Source organism: Oenanthe melanoleuca, chromosome 3 (genome assembly GCF_029582105.1).
Source record: "Oenanthe melanoleuca isolate GR-GAL-2019-014 chromosome 3, OMel1.0, whole genome shotgun sequence".
In the NCBI taxonomy this organism is placed as follows: Eukaryota; Metazoa; Chordata; class Aves; order Passeriformes; family Muscicapidae; genus Oenanthe; species Oenanthe melanoleuca.
Window position 1 is genome coordinate 98,572,892 of NC_079336.1, and position 19,413 is coordinate 98,592,304.

At 42.2% G+C, this 19,413-nt stretch overlaps 1 protein-coding gene across 1 annotated transcript in view; it reads left to right on the top strand.

Annotated features, from left to right (window-relative positions):
• Window positions 1-7,281, top strand: part of ACYP2 (acylphosphatase 2) — a 31,555-nt gene extending 24,274 nt beyond the window's left edge. The window contains exon 5 of the mRNA XM_056486603.1: window positions 6,660-7,281. Coding sequence (XP_056342578.1) covers window positions 6,660-6,774 — 115 coding nt within the window. The 3' untranslated portion in view covers window positions 6,775-7,281. The remainder of the gene's footprint in view (window positions 1-6,659) is intronic.
• The last annotated feature ends 12,132 nt before the right edge of the window (window positions 7,282-19,413 follow it).

Here is a 19,413-nt window from a genome sequence, read left to right on the forward strand (position 1 = left end):
CTTGTGCTCTCTAATATCACATATTTAGAACATTTTTTTGTTGCTCTTATATTCTGAATTGTCTACTAGTTATATTACAGTTGCTTTATAAAAAGCAGTTGGAAATGAGAGGTTAAAAGGGGGGGTGTAACTGCTTCCTTGGAAAGTGTGCAATTTGAATTAACAAATTAGATCACATAGTGTAAAATCGAGGAAAAAATAGAGCTGAGCTGGCTGCAAAAAATTCAAAACTCTTTTGCAAACTAAAGATAAAAAGAAACTCAAAGTTCTTGGTTGTAGGCTAACCTTGTTAGTGTGTGAAATATTCCAGCACAGGCATTCTAGGAAAAGATAAATTTATGTGCAGTCACTGCAACACTGGAAATGTTAAATATTGGCCCTTGGACTTGCTCAGAGCTCTACAAGAGGATGCTTTAAAAGTGTTGATGCTTTCCTTTAAGACCTTTATAATTGGAAATGACAACTTCTCAGTGAGCCTTCTAGCTTTATTTTTTTCAGCCCTTTAACTATGTGAAGAGATTTGTAAAGCAAGGGAGACTTTTGAGGAAAATAGAATCCCAGTGGTGCTTGAAAGAATTCACTCTGATTTGGCCTGGCATTATTTTTAGTTCTTGCATAATAGTAAATTATTCTTCAGTGTGAGTGGAGAGAGGATGCAGCAAGTGTGGAGCTGTGGGTGTTGTTCCTGGTGGGTTTTGTGTCCAGCTGAGCCCTGGGACTGCAGAACAGGGAATTGTGTTGTCTTTCAGATTCCTGACTGTGTGGACTCCTGGCTCTTGGATTTCTGCCAGGCTGTGTAAGGACATGGCTTTGAAGTAAAGCTGAGCTGGTCAAGTGTGATGATTCATTATGGCCCTGAAATGGCCAGGGTTTAATTAACATTTTGATGGGTAAAGTTGTTCAAGTCCTGTAGTCCTTGTTCAATCTTGTGGGTGATGGGTGCTGAGCATTAGAAAGAGCTTTTCTTGTGTTGGTGTCCCAACAGCAACAGTTCCTCCTCATTTAAGCTTCCTGTGGCCTTGGGTTTAATAGATGTGGAATGGCAGAGAATCTTGAGTGGCATTTGGTGCAGTGGGTGAAGTTAGCCAAAATTCCCAGTCAGCCTGGGGAGCCAAGTGTCCCTGTAGGGGCAGACAGATTCCAGGGAGAAAACACAATGGGCCCTTGGGCTGCTGCTGGCTTCCTGGGATGTTTATTGCTCTGGGAGACAGGACACAAGCTTCACTGGAAATTCCCTTTGTCTCCTGCTTTTCTGTAGGTCAGTGTGGACAGAAAAGCTTTGTTTGAGTTACTGGAATGGCTGAATTTGGGTTTACTTTTCACTCACTTCTTTACTTTGGAACAAATGACTGCAGTGTTGCTGAGATTATTCTGATAAAATCTTTGAAAGAAGCCAGAAGTGACTTGCCTAACATGGCCTAAACAAAGAGGTATGCTGATAAGTTTTAATAAAAATATACTTATGATCTCATGTTGAAATGATTAAATCCTCCTTGAAGGTTACCAAGATGATTAACAGGAAAATGCACAACAGATCTTGGCATTGCATATGACAAAACCAAAACAACTCCAGGCTTGGTTTCTATCACTGTGGGATAATTCCTCCCCTTTAAAGTAATAGGTGAGGACGTTTAATATAGATCAGATACCAGTGTCAATCTGAGGTGCATAGAGCCAAATTCTCTCCTGATACAAACTGGCCATGATCACTTTGCATTAAAAAAGCCTTTGCCAATACTGTACAGAATGTGATGATTAACACAAGTCACTTTTCTCAAGTTTATAAATAGAAATTCACCACCAAAATATGTATTGGAAGCTTACTCAGGGCCATGTCCCACAATATCTGTAGAATCTCAGATCCTGCTAATCTGCCCTTGCTGTTGACATCCTTTCCCATATATCTTGAGGAAAAGCTCATAGTGGATTCCCAAGGGAAATGCTGCCCCTGAGTGCAGCAGGGAAGGAAGAAATATAAACAAATTAACAACATTCATCTGACAGCTGTGTTTAAAAACAGAGTCAAACACCAGTTTTGATTAACTACCTTTCTCTCCTTCCTAAAACACTTTCAGACTTGTGTTCAATCCCCAGTGGGCTGAGGCATTGCTGCAGTGGGGCTGCAGGGAGCAGCCAGGCTCCCCCACCCCTCCAGGCTGCAGCTCTATTCTGGGCCACCATGCCCACGCCTCAGCAGGCCCTTTCCCTGCCAGCCACCCACTGCTTGGTCTGGATCCTTCAATCCTGCTGCTGTTCCTTCCTTTAATCCTCCGGGGTAACCCCTCACTTGGCTTGGGTGTGGTGGGGCCATCCTAACAAGGGGGTTAAAATTCCTCTGCTTTGTTCTCAAATCCCAGTATTCCCAACATGGTTTTTAGTCAGGATTTTTATTCTTCCTGCTACTTCTTCACAACATGAAACCCTATAAATTTTCCTTACCATTGCCTGTTTTCCTGGCAGGCAGAGCAGAGGTGTAGGGACAATAGGAATGGCTCTGCAGTAAGCTGAGGAGGGGAAGGTGGGAGGTGTCTGCAGAGGGATTTGGGGTTTGTAAAAACAAAGGCTTTTGAGTAAATGTTCCTAGCCCTAAAGGTTACAGAGCCAAGCTTGAAAACCATGCCTGAAGTTCTTCCCAACAGCTCAGAAGCCAGTGAGAGAGAATTCCATGTTTCTTTACAAATGTGGCAATATCAGGATTTATGGAAACTGGACAGTGCTGTTGCAGAAGGCAACAATATTTTTGGAAGGGTTTTATAAATATTTGCAAGCCTGGTCTATATGCTGTCACAGATGTAAATGTGATTTTCAAAAAGTAACATTCTCTGCACTATTTTATCCTAAACAAAGGGAAATAAAGTGTAAACAAGCCAGTGCCATTATTTTCCTCTAAATGAAAGCACAGGTTTCTCCTGTTCTACTTAAGTGACACTGTGCTGGAGGTGAAGAGACAGGAACATATTCCTAACCTGTGCTTAGTTCCTCATGTATTAATAATGGAGGGCATTTCCAGGTTCTTTTCTAGCACCACAGGTTGTAAATTTCTCCAATATAATTTTAAGAGTTTGTCCTTTTGCATACAAAAAATGAACTATTGTGGGAGTAGTTTTCATATTAGTAAAGAAATATGTCAGAATAATGCTAAGCAAGCTGCTTATTTTAGAGAGATCTGTTTTGTAGCAGAGATTGCAGTTAAAAAAATAAATATTATTCAGGAAATCAGGAAGTTACTCTGTTTTTGTAGTATTTCAAACACAGTGGGTTTTAGGGCTGTGCCAGTGTTATTAATTATTATTATTAATGATGGCATTTAGTGCTGTGGTTTAGTTGATGAGTTGGTGTTTGGTCAAAGGTTGGAATCTGTCTGGGAGGTCTTTTCCAAACTTGGACTCTGATCATTCTGCATTACAGAGATGTACAGAGAACTTTTCCAGGGAGCTCTCCAGACACTGGCCAGGCTCCATTCTGCCAAGTTAACAGGTAGGAGTGTTTTCCTGCTTGGAATGCTGTGCACAGCTAGGCTGTTTCCACAAGGATATGAAGTGGGGTGGTGCAAACCCAGCTCTTGGGGTGTTGTTTCCAAGAACATGTGGCGTGGAAAGGGCTCTGTTGCCTGGGTGTCAAGGCAGTGACTCTTAGCAAGGTTTTAGTTAATGAAAGGAGGGAAGGAGTGACAGTTCAGTTCTTTCAAGCTCTGGGAGTATCCCCCATAAACATGTGTGGTTTGGTTGGGAAGCTGTTTCAGCAGCACTGGCTTCTCCCCTGGACAAAGGAGCTTGTGTAACTCAGAAATCCCTGGTTGTCCACAGCTCAGTGGGATCAGAGCATGGCCAGGAGTGATTTCATGGACATGCAGTGCTTGGGTTGGGAGGAACTGTTTACAAGGGAATGGAGTGACAGGACAAGGGGCAATGGCTTCAGACTGAGAGAGGACAGGGTTGGAATTTTTCCCTGGGAGCGTGGTGAGGTCCTGGCACAGGTTGCCCAGAGAAGCATGCCTTCCCCATTCCTGGAAGTGTCCAAGGCCAGGTTGGACAGGGCTTGGAGCAGCCTGGGGTAGTGGAAGGTGTCCCTGCCATGGCAGGGGGTGGAACTGGATGGGTTTTGAGGTCCCTCCCAAGCCAAACCATTCCTTGAAGTTAAACATGATCAGAAATTACTATTTAGAGGTTAGCTCTTCACTGGAGCAGTCACTATGGGAATAAATCCTTTAAAACGAGTCAGGTGTGGTGTCCTCTCAGCAGTGTCCTCCTTTGCTTCAGATGAGTGAGGGGGAGAGAGTCTCTGCACTCCTGAGAAGTGGGAAGGAGCAGTGAATTTTAACATGGATGCTATAAATGACAAGCTGAGACTCCAAATGCAAGTGATTGTAGCTCATCTCTGCACACGTGAAGTGATGTGAGGTGAATGGGAATTGAGAAGGCTGAGTGAAGCCAGGGGAGGGTGCAGAACCTTTTCTTCACTGTTGGTCTGGATACTCATAAGTTAAAACCATTTTTAAAAATACCCCTGGAAGTGATGAGATTGGAGATGACATTTAACTTCTAGGAAATACTGGTTTTCTTTCTTAGCTTGTAAAAAATGTTCTTCCTCATAATGCTGGTGGCTGGGCTGTTACTTGAATAGAGAGAGGGAGATGGCAGAGGAAAGTCCCTTAATGCAAAGCTGAGCTCTAAAGTCATGCAATTCCCAGCTATTGCCTTTTCCCCTCCCTCCTGCATTAAATAAGGAATAACACACATGTCCTGTAAGGAGTTTCCATGGAGCTGGGTTGTTCTAATGGTATTTTCATAATTTGTGCTTCATCCTTATTCCTGTGAAAGGGAGCATGTGAAGCTGAGAATGGATTGTTTGCTGTAGTCAGAGTTTGTAGTTATTTCTTCACCCAGCAGAACCTGGGAGATGGAAGCACCCAGGGATGAATTTTTGTTGTGAAGGCTGGATCAGGAGAGTTTTCCTTTTGATTTAAGGATAAGCTGACCTTCAACACAGGAAGAGAAAAGGAAATAGTGAACAAACTATCACATTACTTAAAAAGCAATTTCTACTATTTTTAGATTAATTCAATATTTCAAGGACATCCAACTAGTAGAGACTTTCCTGATTAATAAACAAGAATAATTTTCAAGGTTTTTTTTTTGTTTGTTTGTTTGTTTGTGTTTGTTTGTTTGTTTTTGGTTTTGTTTTTGTTTTTTTTTTCTGAATATGAAACAAGAGACTGGTCTGTCCTTAGGTTTGTTTCCTTCTGTTGAAATGTCCCCTCTGCCTTGAGGCTTCCAGCAGAACCGGGGAGTTGTGTTCTCCTGCTTTACTCCTGGACTCTTACACCTGTGTTATATTCCTTACTGGAAAGCCTTTGTCTAAGATGGAAGGGAGCTTGTCCACAACATGCAGCAAGGAGCAAGAGGTGTGAAGTGGAAATATCTGACAGACATTTTAATTTCTCTGTGCTAAAATAGAGCAAGCCACACTTGGAACATGAGATCCCTGGGTCTGGTTGCTGTTTTGTAGGAAGTTTTTTCCATACAGAGGCTCTGTTTTATTGTTTAAGTCACATTGAATGCAAGTTCAGAACTGTCTGTGCCATTTATGAGACCAATCTGTGAAGGACTAACATGATTTAGGGGGAAATTATTTGTGTCTGGTAACCAGTGAAGCCCCTTGATGTTTTGCAGTATTTTCTGGTGTCAAGAGCTGCTTTAAAAAAAGAAAAAAATTTGCATGTAAGGTCTCTAGTAAGGTGTTTCTATATCTCAGATGTGATTTACTGGCTCAAGGTAAGTAATTTCTGTTCATGATTCTTATTATGAAGACAGCAAAATTAGGTCTCGCTGCTAGAATATTGCAGTTCACAATGCTCAGTGTGATTCTGCAAAGGATTAATTAGCATAACTTAAGACAACTATTATTTTCAAATCAGAACTTAAGTGAGTATTTATATATTTTTGATAGTAATCAGTTAACTATACTAACTTCTAAAAATTATTTGTGTGGAAATATATTTCTTCTTCAATATGGTACAATAAAACACATTTTCTACTTTTGGGAGTTTTGTACGACCAAAATTATGGACAAAGTTATTTTTTGTAAATAAACCTGTAAGCACTCACCTGCTGCATTTCCAATGTTTGGGTATTGAGTTCTCCAGTATAACATTCAGTTTTTATTACAAATCAGTATTGCTCTGACATAATTGATGTATTTTTGCTGGTTTTGAACTCATTCCTTTGCAGTTCCCATCCTTTTAGTTGCCAATAAGGAGCAAACTGACTGTAGAGATTGTTTTCCTGTCACTTTTCAGTTATCAGTGGTCTGTAGGTCCTTGCTAAAGGCACAGTATTGAATCTGCAAAGGTAATTATACCTGTTGGAATGCTATTAATAGTGTTTAGGAGGGATCATTGCAGTAAATCTGCTTCAGCCCTTTGTCAGCTGTGTTTTTATGTAATATTGTGTAAATCCCCTGGAAACACTGATACCTTTAAAGAGTTTGGTTTGCTTTTAAAGAGGAGAGGGAGGGAAAACAGAAAAGAGATTTGAGTACTTTCCTTATTGAAAGATGCTTTTTGTGACTCTTAAAAAAGTAAAAGTGAAGGCATGACAGAGAATAACCCCCATGTGTGCAGTTCCTTATCTGCCAACCCTGTTTTATTTTTCCTGCAGGAAATCCTGGCTGAGCAAAGTTGGAAGCCCAAGTTCCCGCATCGATAAAACGAGCTTTTCCAACGAAAAGGAGATTGCCAAGCTTGACTTCTCGGATTTCAACACTAGATACTAACAGGAGGGCACCTCACTAGGCACAAAACTGACATTTCTGCTGCATGGTATTTTCTGTGCCTCCATCAAATGTCACCAGAGCACTGGGATGCTTTTCTGTACTAGGGATAAACGTAAATGCTCCCTGTTCTCACCAAGTAAGAATTCCTGGTTGCTGTGTTAGACATCTTACACCATGAATGTCAACATTTAGTGTTTAAAATGCCAATATCTAATTTATTGCAGCTTTGAAAGACAGATAAAAGCTTAGTGCTGGTGGTTATTTGTGCACAATGAGACTTGTTACATACAAACAGATGGTACCTAATCTTTACACTGTGAGTCATATTTGAGATGAAAAATAATAATAAATTTATGTTCTATTGTTTGTAATCTCACAAAAAATACATACCCACAGAACTGGAACACTTGAGAGTTCTGTGTAACAAGTCTATTAGAGACCAGGCTCTTTGTGGTAATTAATTAAGTTATAGTGGTAATTTAAAATAAATACATTGTTTCAAACTAGGATTATGTAACCAGCTCTGGTTTTAAATTCTCCATAGTTCAGATAAATCTTGTTCCAAGGTGATGAAATGTGTGGCCTCTCACCCTGTTTTTTTCCTTCCTCACCTGTTGCTTACATCCATGCTGACTATAAAGGATGTTTTGATCTCTTTGCTTTTTTCGTGTTTCTACTGAAATTCAAGATTTAAGTGATTTTTCCTTCTAGATGTGGATGTGCTCCTGAGTTAAGGCTGTGTGGTAGAACCTGCACCCACATCCATCTTCTGAAGTCCATGGAACACCTGAGCCATGGGCTTGTAATAAATCCTGGATCAGTCTGATCCCTTGTGGATCCAGTTCCCATATCCAGCCCTGTCTCCACAGGCACCCTGGAGTCTGTCAGGACTGGATTAGACACAGATCCTCACTTCTGCAGTGCTTGTGGGGCAGGATTAGAACGTTCCAGGAGGATCCTAAAGCTGCTGTTCCCACTGCCTGCCCTGTCCCCCTTCCTGGGTAGGTGGTGTCAGTTTGGGCAGCTGCACCAGCTCTACAGCTCATGGTTTGAGTTTTAGGAAGGACATTTCCTGACCAAAGTCCTGCACTTCTCCATCAGTGCAAGGTGTGCCTAGAAAGGTATTTCTGCTCAGCATAGATTGATTTTAATTTGGACCTTTGCATTAAGCAGTAAAATCTCCTTTCTAGAGTTTGCAGGAGCTGCTTATGAATTGTTCTGTGATTATACACAAGCCCCCATTGTTGAAGTCGTGGTCAATAGCTCTTGTTCAGCTGCTGGTAAAAGGCAAAGTTCAAGTGTAGCAGGAGCTCAATAACTGTTCCATCCTCTTGGAAAACTGTATCCTGCCTAACAGAGGAGTTCCTAATTTCCTTGGAGCTACCTGGCAGAAAATACCCCCTTTAATCAAAGATTTCTCCAGCTAAGTGCTTTGCTTCTATTTTGAGGAACAAGGAGAAAGGAAGGCAAAAAACAAAGGGGTCATTGGATATGGAGGAAGAGCAGCCAAAAATTGTTTTAATGTGTTCCAGGGGTGAAGCTGGATAATTTACCTCAACTCCCCTAGAAAGGCAAGGCCTGAGGAGTGGGAAGCAGCCATATAAAGCACTCACTTTTTTAGGGAGGAAAAGGGGGGAGAGAGCATTTTTCTGTGCTGCAAGTCTTGTGTTGCTGTGCTCCAGAAACTAATGGAGCCTTGACTGGCAGTGTGGGCATTAATCTTCTCATTTTATTTAATTCTTAGATTCTGGTAAAGTATCCTGAGTCCAAAGCCATCCCATTTGTGGAAGTACAGTGTGTGCAGAACAGCAGAGCAGTGTCTCTAGATTTAATGACAACATCATTGGTTTTGAGGAGCCAAAGAATCCCGATGGTAAGATAGAAAAAAAGAAAAGAACAGTTGGATAATTAGGCATCAAAACTGAGTTGAGAAGTATTTCCTTTTCTACTCCTTGCTAATATCACTCAGTTATGACTGCAGATACCCCTGAATTTTATTTTTTCAAAATGTAGTGCAGCAAGAATGTGTAATGTGTAGACCAGCTTCCTTCTTACTGTAAGTGGAAATACTTCCCACTAAATAGTTTCTATTTAAATAGAAGTTGTTTCTATCTATGGTTTCTATTCTGTTCTTCTAATAGGTTCTATCTAAAGATAAAGGGTTGAGACTTGGAAATAAATAGTGGGAACAGACTTCCACAAATTATTTGTAAATTTTGGACAATGCTGACTTTCTGGAGGAGAAAATGTTGTGCCTGACTTGTGTTCTACTAGAAATTATGAAAATTCACTTTATTAAGCCTAAAGGCTAGACATGTTAATTTAAAATCAGTGTTTAACTCCTAAATGGCAGGCACTTCAGAAATGTATGGGTTGGTTTGTATTTGATTAAAGAATAAAAATATAAAAGCTTGCCAAAGCCATGAGCAGAAGGAGAGCTTTGTGCCTCATCAGGAATGACAAAACCTTGCAGAACAGGGGTGTTCTGTTGGACCTGCTCCTTCCTGATTTCTGGGTGGAGAAAAGCATGGTGGCATCTCCTGCCATACTTTCTCTTAGGTGACACCAATCTGTCACTTCTTATTTTCTTCATGTCCTGTGGAGCTGCCTTGCTTGGCTTGTTTTCTTCTTAGAAAACTGGGCATGTTTGCTGCTGGAATCCTCTTACTAGACAGAGTGAACTGGATTAGTCACTCGAGCTTCCTGATTAATGCATGGCTCTGTGCTGCTGTGAGCACTCTGATGGGAAGGGAATGCTGCAGTGAGGGAGGAGGCCAAACACTGCTCTGTGCTTTCATTTATTTTTCAGAGCCTGTTTATACAAAAGCAATCCCCTATATTGGCATTTCTGTAGTATCCTTCTTTCTTCAAGGCTCCTCACAGTCTGTTGTGTAGTGGGTAGAAGTATTAGCATTAAAGAGAGGTTGTTTTTTCCTCAAAAAACACTGCAGGGACTTAAAATAACTAAACTCACCCCAATTCATTTGATATTAATACCAGCATAATTGAATAAAAAATCCTGACATGGAAGATCAAAGGAGGAACCTCACTGTTGGTTAAAAGGGTTGCAGGAGTGGGTTGGGAGGTTTTACCAATCAAAATTCCAGAATGGTTTGAGTAATTAGGAGGAGACCAGTTGTCTTCCACAATTAGATGATGTTACTGTAAAACTTAATATACATAAGTGCAAATATAAATATTTAAAAGTAGCTTCTGATGAATAACACTGTAAATCAGTTATGAGATGAAGTTGTGTTTACCCCAGCAGTGAAGAATTACACTCTGAACAGCATTAATGTAGGAGAGGAGTAGGAGAAGTTTTTGGCTCAAAATCCAACAAGCATCTCTGTCTCTGATGAAAGGCACTGTGGGCTCTCCCATAGCTGTAATAACTCCTTGGTGTTAAGAATTTACACCTGTGATTCCTGCAGTTTGGAAATGGGCAAGCCTTACAACATTTCTTCTTTTGTGGTGTTCTAAAAGTGGGCAACAAGCCATGGACAATTGATCCTCACCAAGAAGCAAATTTTGTCCATCATGACCAAGAGGGGCAATGCCCTTGTGGATTTTTTGGGAGCAATTCTTTTCTGGGTCTGACAGGCAGAATTAGAGGAACACCCATCATCCCAGGCTTTCTCCACGAGCTGGAAGGTGACCTGGCATTCCCTGGGATTTGGCAGGGAGGTAACAAAGCAAACAATGGAGAGACACAAGTTCTGTGCTGCAGGCACTGACTTATGTTGCACTGGAATGCTGCCATGGACTTCAGTGGGAACAGTAATTGGTCATGCAACCAAGGAAATGCATTATTAATGGGACAGTGTTTGAGCAGGGGGTGATAAGATAAAGACCAAGCCACTTTCTTGGTGCTGGGTTTGTTTCTTCCTAATTACAGGAACGTTAGAAAAGCCAGAACTTTATTGCATGGGGCTCAGCACTTGAAACCATGCCAGATACTCACTATCCCAAGCAAGCCAGTAATTCCCAATTTGTGGTTGCAGAGTTGTTCTGCAAAGGGTACATGTACAACTCTTCAAAGCCTTATGTAATAATCAAAATAAAGTTCTAGTGCAGCTGCAGAGATGGCAAATAGAACAGGAAGGGAGCAGGGACAGGAGTTTGAAATCTGTGGAGGAGTTTACTGCATTTGTTTATTGGGAGCTGCAGTCAGTGGCATCACTGGAAATGAGTTCTGTGTGAGCAGCATGGAGAAAAGGGGTGGCTGGGGAAGAGGGGCTTGGCAGATGAGGGTCTGAAAAAGTGTCCAGAAGCAAAAAATCAGATGTTTGGAGCATGAGAAGAAAAAAGGCCAGTGTTTTATCAGCTGATAAGAGAATGCTCAGTTTAGATGGCAGCACCTGGGTGCTCTGGGTGGGTCACAGCAGGGATTTGAGACTGAATCTTGTTCAGCTGTTGGTGATGTTTTGTATTTTGCCCCTGTTTAAAACCAACCAGCCTCAAACTTTTTCTTAAACATCCACTCCTGAACTCTCCAACTGTTGCACTTCAGTGAATAGTTCAGCTCACCTGGGAGAGAAATCTCAGTACCAGGTAAGAAAACAGCCCTGAATTGTGTGAGGGGCTCTACCAGTAGCACCTCTTCCCTGAAATAACTGCCTGCTGTCAGGAAACAGGCAGACAAAAAAATTGCAGACCAAGTTAAAACTCATTAATGACCCACAATATAACTCGGGGAGAGAGAAGAAAAAAAACAAAAAAAAAAAACCTGTGCAGTTATCTAAGTTTGCTGACACTTTGGAAACAAAATGATGACTAAATAGTAATGTGTGCTCCAAAGAATGAGTGATATACCAAGATGAATAGGATTTAGGCACTATTTATCACAGTTAAGCCATAGCCTGAATACCATAATGCTGATTCCTTAAATTCATTATGCAGCCAGTATAATCTAGCAGGCAGCAATGTGCCTGTGAGAAGGAAGAAACTATTTCCATTGTTTTAAACTGAACTGTAGGCACAGAGTGATTGACAAGATTGTGCTTTGCCTTATTTCTAAGATACCAGCAATGTTTGTAACAACACTTGTGTGAAGCAATGTTAAACCCACTGGATTCTTACATTCTGTTGTTTAAAGTAGTAATCATGGTTTATTTATCTGATGGATACAGAGAGATGTCAGTCCATACATGTGAGAAGTGGTGATGCTTCCACCATCCCTGTTTAAAACTGGCAGTGTGTGGGTGCTTCCAGCTTCTGTTTATGTGACTGGGATTTGTCCTGTGGAATAAATAATAATTAGTTTTTCTGGGGTTAATACCCCTGAGGTTCCTGGGAGCAGCCTCCCAGCTCTGCACACAATTATTTGGAGAAATTGTCATGTGTGAAATAACAGCTTTGTTCTGACCCAGCCATAAAATTTACTCTTTGGGTGGTAGGAAATGTGGCACTCCTGAGCTGCCCTTTGGTGGGAATTCTGTCATATTTTGGGAAGAAGGGAAGAGGAAGGGACTGAAATAGCTACAACTTCTGAAATTTTTGGCTTAGTCAAGGTATGTTTAAAACTCCCCTCACGTTCTGAATGAACTAAGTGAATTGTTCTGGAGGTACTGAGATAACAGTTACTGGTTGTTATTTTTGAATTTTCAGATAGCATTCAGGAAGTGAAAGGAGTGAAAGCACACAGAAAAGCTGAGAGATTTATTTTATTTCATGTCCTTTTTATTTTCTTTTCTTTTTAAAGCCACAGCCAGGACTTATTTGCATTTTTTAAAACCTGTCTGTGGGGGAATGGAGCCACTAAAAGCTGGAGTGGCTGTGATAATTAACATGGTTTGATGTGCTCGATGCCTTGAAGCAAATCACTACAGAATTCCTGGTGCTGGGTCCTGGGGGAAAGGCTGGGACACATCAAATTGCTTTATAGGAAAGCCCCTTGGGTTTTTCAAGTGGTGTAAAGAAGAGAGCTTGCAGCCATCCAGCTAAAAATGCCACAGAATTATCAATTCTGAAGAACCTTAGCAACAACGTGGTAGCTTTGCTGCCCTCACTACAAAGCAAAAGAGAAAAAACGAATTTTCCTCTGTGCTGCTGCAAGCCAGGAGGAATTAACTTCTGGAGAGGAGTAGGAGGCAGGTTTCACCTTAGATGCTTGTATTCCCTGAAATAAAAGATGAGATGGGAGCTCTACATTATTTAGTATCAAACAACTGATGCATCTAATAAGAGAAGCAAGGGAAAATACCCTTTGAATTTTAAATATCTATTTGAGGCAGCAAACCAAATAATCACAAATCAAAGGCTTGCAGCCATGAGAACAATACTTGAGAGGACAACCTGTTCACAGTGACCCAAAGCACTACTAAACTAGTGGACTTTGAAACAAGGATTCAGGAAAGAAAATAAATCTGCTGCCTAGAAAATCAGGGGGGAAATGGGGATCTTTACCTCTTTGGTCCTGTGTTTCTTGGCTGGATTAGAACCTGTAATACCTGCTGCCAGTAGGTGAGGACTGTTTGGTTCTGCTTCTGTGTATCACAATTGTTACAGAAAATATTCTTTGTGGTGAGATAAATCCTAGCAATTCCCTGCTTTACACTTCCCCACTAATTTATTTTTCCTCAAACATCTTTTCTCATGTTTTGCACAGCTGAGCTGCAATCCATCTGTCTGTGACAGAGATGTTTATTCTTAGTCCAAGATGGAATCTCAGGCTCCTGTTTCCTGGTTACCATTTTCCTTTACCCAAGAGCTGCAGATTTGGGTGTAGGATATTGACAACCTAAAATTTCAAGTGGAGCAGCCTGAAAAATTGAAGCACTTTAAAGAGCTCTCGCTGTCCTCTGAAAGCTGCAGCGTGGAGTGCAGGGACCATGCACAGGCTTTGCCACACTGAGCTGCTTCCATTTCATTTTCCAGCCCTCTGCTTCAGATGAGAGTTGTCAGATCCCACTGGCCAATTCCAAGGCACTCCCTTCTCTCCAGCCTGTTTTGAGTCTGAGGTCAGCTGGAGTTTTTTTGCCTATGAACTCCCAGAAACCTGTCTCTCTGCTCTGGCCCTTTGGGATTTTGCCTTCCCATTTTATTTCAGGCTTTCACCACTGATCCATCTCCATGAACAACCTCATATTCCCCCTGCTCACTGCTCTCCTCCACCCTCTTCCATTTCAGCTGATAGTGATCACTAATGTGGGAAGTCCAGCCTCACCAGCCACACTCCATTGGATCTTTGGGGGTGATCCTTCCTGACAGTGTAACCCCACTGGGGATTGCATTAGCCAGGCATGCAGAAAAGAGAAAGTGCCTGTCTAGTGGAATAAAATAAACACACAAGGGGAAAAATGGCCAGCCAGGGGTAGAGCTGGGGCTTCCAGTGTTCTTCAAAAACCTTCCTCTGCATAGGTATAGTAATACACCCTCTGATTCCCTCAAATCTTTAAGGTTTTCCATGAATTTGGTTTGGTTGGTTTTTTTGGTTTTTTTTTTTTTAATAGGTACCTGGTGAATTTTCTTCCATCTGCTCTTCTTTCATTATGAAGAAAATGTTTGTTAAAAAAGTGAAGCCATGCATGTGCAGGCAGAGGGAAGCTCAAGTCACTGAGCCATCAGTTTAGCCCTGAGTCAAGTCAATTTAATCCAAGAAAACAAAATTACATGAACCAATCTTATTTCTCCTTCATCCTGCTTTACAGTAAACAGTGTTATTAGAACCCTGAAACTTAGTTTATCCCTCCCTCACCACCTCTAGCTCCTTACCTGGAGCCCCCACTAAATCCCTCTGTGACTGCATCCCACAATCCTTTCAGAGGCAATTGGCTTATGGCAAACAAGTGGAAGCCCAGTTTGGCACCTCATTGCTCTCCTCAGGCACCCAGGGTGCCTAAATCCTTCTGCAAGGTACCAAACTTAGCAAACCACTTACTTTTGCAGGCATATTTCACTTGGGATTCTGCTTGGGGAGAACAAATCTGTCCTTGAGAGAACTTAAATCCACCTGTGATCAGGTTAAGTGGCTCCAGTGATACATTAAAGATAATTTCCCTGAGGTGCTGGCTGTAAGTAAACCCCAAACCTTCTTCCTCTTCAGGTAAGTTATTTCTTAGGACTAAATTATGTTTTTGAAAGAAGCAGAGACTAAAGCTGTCCAGTCCCAAGAGAAGGAGATTCTAAAAGGGAAATTTCAACTGGATGTGGTGGATGTCATGGTTCCTGCCACAGTGAAATGAAAGCTGGGTCTGGCTGCACAAACATCACCCTGGAGCTTGTGTTTTTCCTTGGCAGCTCATTTCTGCCTGGAGCTGAACCAGTAGCAAAGGACTTCTGGTGTAAACTGGAATTATAGAAACAATACTCTGGATATGTTGTTTTTCCAAGGCTGTGAGCACCTACAGGCTGCTGGAGGTAAGTCTGGTGATGGAGACACTGAGCAGGGTGCAGGAAGGTAGAGCTTCCCTGCCTTCCTTTTGGATAATATTGCAGCTGGAATCTGGGAATGGGGAGCTTGAACCACCTGAGCTGGATTATCCTGGGCTCCATCCCAAACTGCTGAAGGGGGAGCTGAGCTCCAGCTCTGTGCAATTCCAGGTGTTCCAGGCCTGGGAACAAGCAGGGATGTCTCTATCCTTTGTAGAGATACCTTTCTTGAAGGGACCTCCTCTGTCAAACTGCCTCTGGGACTTCTTTTTCTCTGTTTTCTCCCTTATTTTTTTTCAACTTAGCTACTCACATGTTGGACAAGCAGAATTTCAAATAGCTTTCCAAATCCAAAAGATGGGGATGTTATACAAATTAATCTTACAAAGCGAGGTATTTCCTGGGAAAGCCTTCTAAAGGAATTTTTTTCATTAGTGAGTCCCTCATTACAGGATTAAAAGCTAAGCTCCTTCCTCCCTCATTTCTTCCACAAATTAGGTTTTCATAAGACCTTTTATGTGTTTTTCTAAGTACCCCAGGTCTTGCCTCTTCTGGCAGAAGTTTAAATGCTAATAACATTAATTATTTCATGCTAATAAACTACTTTTGGAAACCTTGGCTGGGAAAAATATAGGAATCCCCCTTTTTGCAGTTTTTTGCTGTGGTGTTTTAAGTGTAGTGGAAATATCCAAGATCACATAATAGATGGATGTCATCGACTTTAATGCAGTCTAAATTTTGCTGTTTTGGCTTTCTGAAGTCATGCCTACTTCTAATACTGGTATTTTAGAGGAGATTTAGCTTTGTAGGGGAAACTCAGGCCAGTTAAATCCCCAGATCTGGCAAGTGGTGTCCAAAGGTGAACCCTGGATCCTCTGGAGATGATCTTATGTGTGGGGACAAGGAAGGATCCGGGAAAACATCAAGGAAAAGCTTCCCTTTCCTGAGCTCAGAGTTGTGGCCACCATTATGGAAGTGCACATCCAGAATTTTAGGGGAAGTACAGAACAATTCACAACAATTAAGTGCCAGCCAAAAGAAAGATGTATAAAAGATGGAATACATAAGGTTTAGCAGCCTGAGAAATGCACAGAAACTAGCATTTGGGATCCCAGGGCTCCCCCTCAGCAGTGACAAAACAGGCACAGGAAAAGAAAAAAGGGAGTGACTCAAATGAAAGTGTAAAATTTCTGATATAAAAATGTATCAATTCCAGTGAAAAAGGTCATTCATCTTTTGCAGTCCCTATCTTAAAAAATGCTGGGCAGTGTCTAATGTTCTTAGAAGTGTTTCATTTAATGAGATTTGACCCAGTGACAAGATTTCATTATGACTTCATTTAGAACCCTGAGACAAATGGGAAGGAGAATAACAGTTAACCTGAACTCCTGATTTTGTTAATGCATCTGATTTCCTAGACAGGAAAAACATCTTTGCAGAGTCTAAGGAAATCTCTTAATGGAAGGCATTTATTTGTAAGTGGAATTGGAAAGTAGAATAAAACTAGACTGGATATTTTCAGAGATGTGATTCCTCCTCTTATCGGAGGCAACTGGGAGAAGTTTCCACCGGCAGAAAATTATCAGAAAACAGCCTTTGGCCCTGATGGAGGAGAGCATTTCTTTTTTAAACATTAACTGCAGATCACAGTATCAGTTCTGGTTTATCACCGTGATAAAGGTTCAGTTCACCGTTGTCTTGAAATGACTTGAATGTTTTGTAACTGAGAACCATTTCCTTTTGTAACTTAAGCTCTTAATTGCTTCTAATTGGTTTCTGTTGCAAAGGAGACTGGGATCCAAGTGAGGAGCAGAGAGCAGGGGGAGCCCGTGGTAACTGCACATTACTGAGGTGTCAGTGGTGTGACCAGAGGTGTCATTGTGGGGCAGGACCAGGAAGAGGAGGAGGAGACTGCAGAACATCTGGGAATGCGCACAGGGAGGAGATTGGGGATTCTGGGAAACGTCGCTGAAGATTAGTCCCGGCAAGCACGTCAGGAAAACAGTATTTGATGAGGCATGGAGTCCTCAGCTGATCATGTCCAAAGCGGCTGATAAGAGCAGTCCAAACCACTGAAATCAGCTGGTCGGTAGCACTTGGGAGAGCTGCCACCAAGGTCTGATCAGGGGAAGAAATCCCAGAACTAAATCAGGAATTAAACACTAAACTCTCAAAATAGGCAGCCTGGTACAGGAATCTGTTTTGTGCCTTCAGGATGCAGTGGTAGATGTGAGTGAGTCACAATCTTAGTTTAGGAGGACTAAGAAGTCATTTTCACTGCAGCTTTCTGTACAACCTGACCTTCATTGCCCTCATATGAATCTCATACAAGTAAGTAGAAGGAAATTAATGTGAATAAGAACAAAATTTAATTTTTGGCGTTTGCAGAAATTTGCGGATTGTACCTTGCTCTGGTTTTAGAGCAATCAGTAATATCATCTAGGGCATACTGACTTCTGAACCAGTGCACAGCTGTATAAACATATTTAAATAATATCAATGAATAGTGTTCATGCATTGGTGTAAAACTTCCTTGTCTTCTTTTGTCGTTTAGCCTGACTAGTGATGGAATGTTTAATATTGGCACAAGAATTGCCAGCAGAGACTTTATACCTCTCCCAAATAAGTGCTGCTCATGTTTACCAGTGGCATGACAATCCCAATCACATTGTGCAGGATTAATTAGCTCCAGTGTAGGGCTGCTAAATGAGCAGTTATACTGTTGGGGAGCAAAGGACACCAAAACAAACTAGGGATGAACAGTTTGCACTTCCTCTTTCAGTGCTGTGAGAGGGAATGGCTTCAGCTGACAGAGAGCAGGGTTGGATTGGATATTAGGGAACATTGTTCCCTGGGAGGCTGGGCAGGCCCTGGCACAGGGTGCCCAGGGAAGCTGTGGCTGCTCCATCCTTGGAAGTGCCCAAGGCAGGTTGGACAGGGCTTGGAGCAGCCTGGGATAGTGGAAGGTGTTCCTGCCATGGCAGGGGGTGGGACTGGATGGGTTTTAAGGCCCCACGTGTGTTATTAAACTCCACTGAATTGTAAAGCCCCAAAGAACTGATCCAGGCACCAGCCTGAGTTGGCTTTGCCAGCCAAGTTCAGCCAGCAGCAGGTGAAAACCCTGGAACTTTTCTCCAGTACTGGATGTCACCTGACTTGACTGCACTGCAGACACTGTCAAGCAGTTGCTCTCTGCCAACAGGTTTAGCAGTTGTGTTGTTCATTTTTGCCTCTATTCAGAAATGGAGAAAGTTTGAAAAATGTACCTATCTTTATGAGGAGTATCTGTGTGCAGAGATGATTTTTGTCTCCATATAGGTACACGTTAACAATTACCCTGCTGATGTCACTCGAGGTGTTGCCTCCTGGCTCTCTCCCCCATTCTGAGTAAACTGCTATGAAAACAGAGTTCACCTGCTCTATAACCCTGTATCAGTAACAACCCTTCCTCTGGCATGGGTAACCCAAACCTCTGGGAGTTACCACATGAGGGTTGGAAGAGCCTTCCTTCAGCTATTTGAAGGTAGAGTTACTGGTTTGGGGAGAGTTGGGCCATGGGAGGCCAAGTGTTTGCAGTGTCCCTGGCTGGGTAGCACAGAGCCACAAGGGCTGTCTCAGGGCAGGTAGAATTCAGTCTCATGTCCTTTTTCCCAGCTGTCTCTAAAGCAAATTAATGACAGCAAGTCTAGACCAATTTTTAACCAACTGCTCAGACAGGCTCTCTCCCTCTTGCTGGTGTTTTATCAGCATAATGGCTGAGTGGCCTTTTATTCCCTGCAAGCAGGGCATTTGGGGAGCTCAGTGCTCCATAAAATCAGGTTTAGGTGAGCAGGGAAGCCTCACCTGAAAGCATGGTGTCCCTTGGGGGGCCTGGGAGCAGTGTCTGATCAGCCACTCACCCTCAGCTGCTACTGCTGTGACTTTCATCACAGCTTGTTCCTGCAAGAAGCTGCTGGAGAGCAGCTGCAATCCTGCATTTCTTCACTCCATGTGTATTTATTCTGAAGCAACTGGTTGGGGAGCCAACACCCTTGCTGACTATGCCAAGAGGATCAGCTGAGCCTGCTGCTGTCACCAAAGGCTGTTCCAGGAGAGCAGCGTGGCAGCAGCAGCCTTGGAGACCAGAGTGTTATGGCTGAACTGCATTGTCTTCAACTAAAATGCCCCTGTCCTATGGATCACTTCTTTAATGCCAAAAAGCACTTGGGAGCACAGCAGATTAACAACCCAATGTGTTTTCCCAACCAGCAGAGCCTGATGCATTTGAAA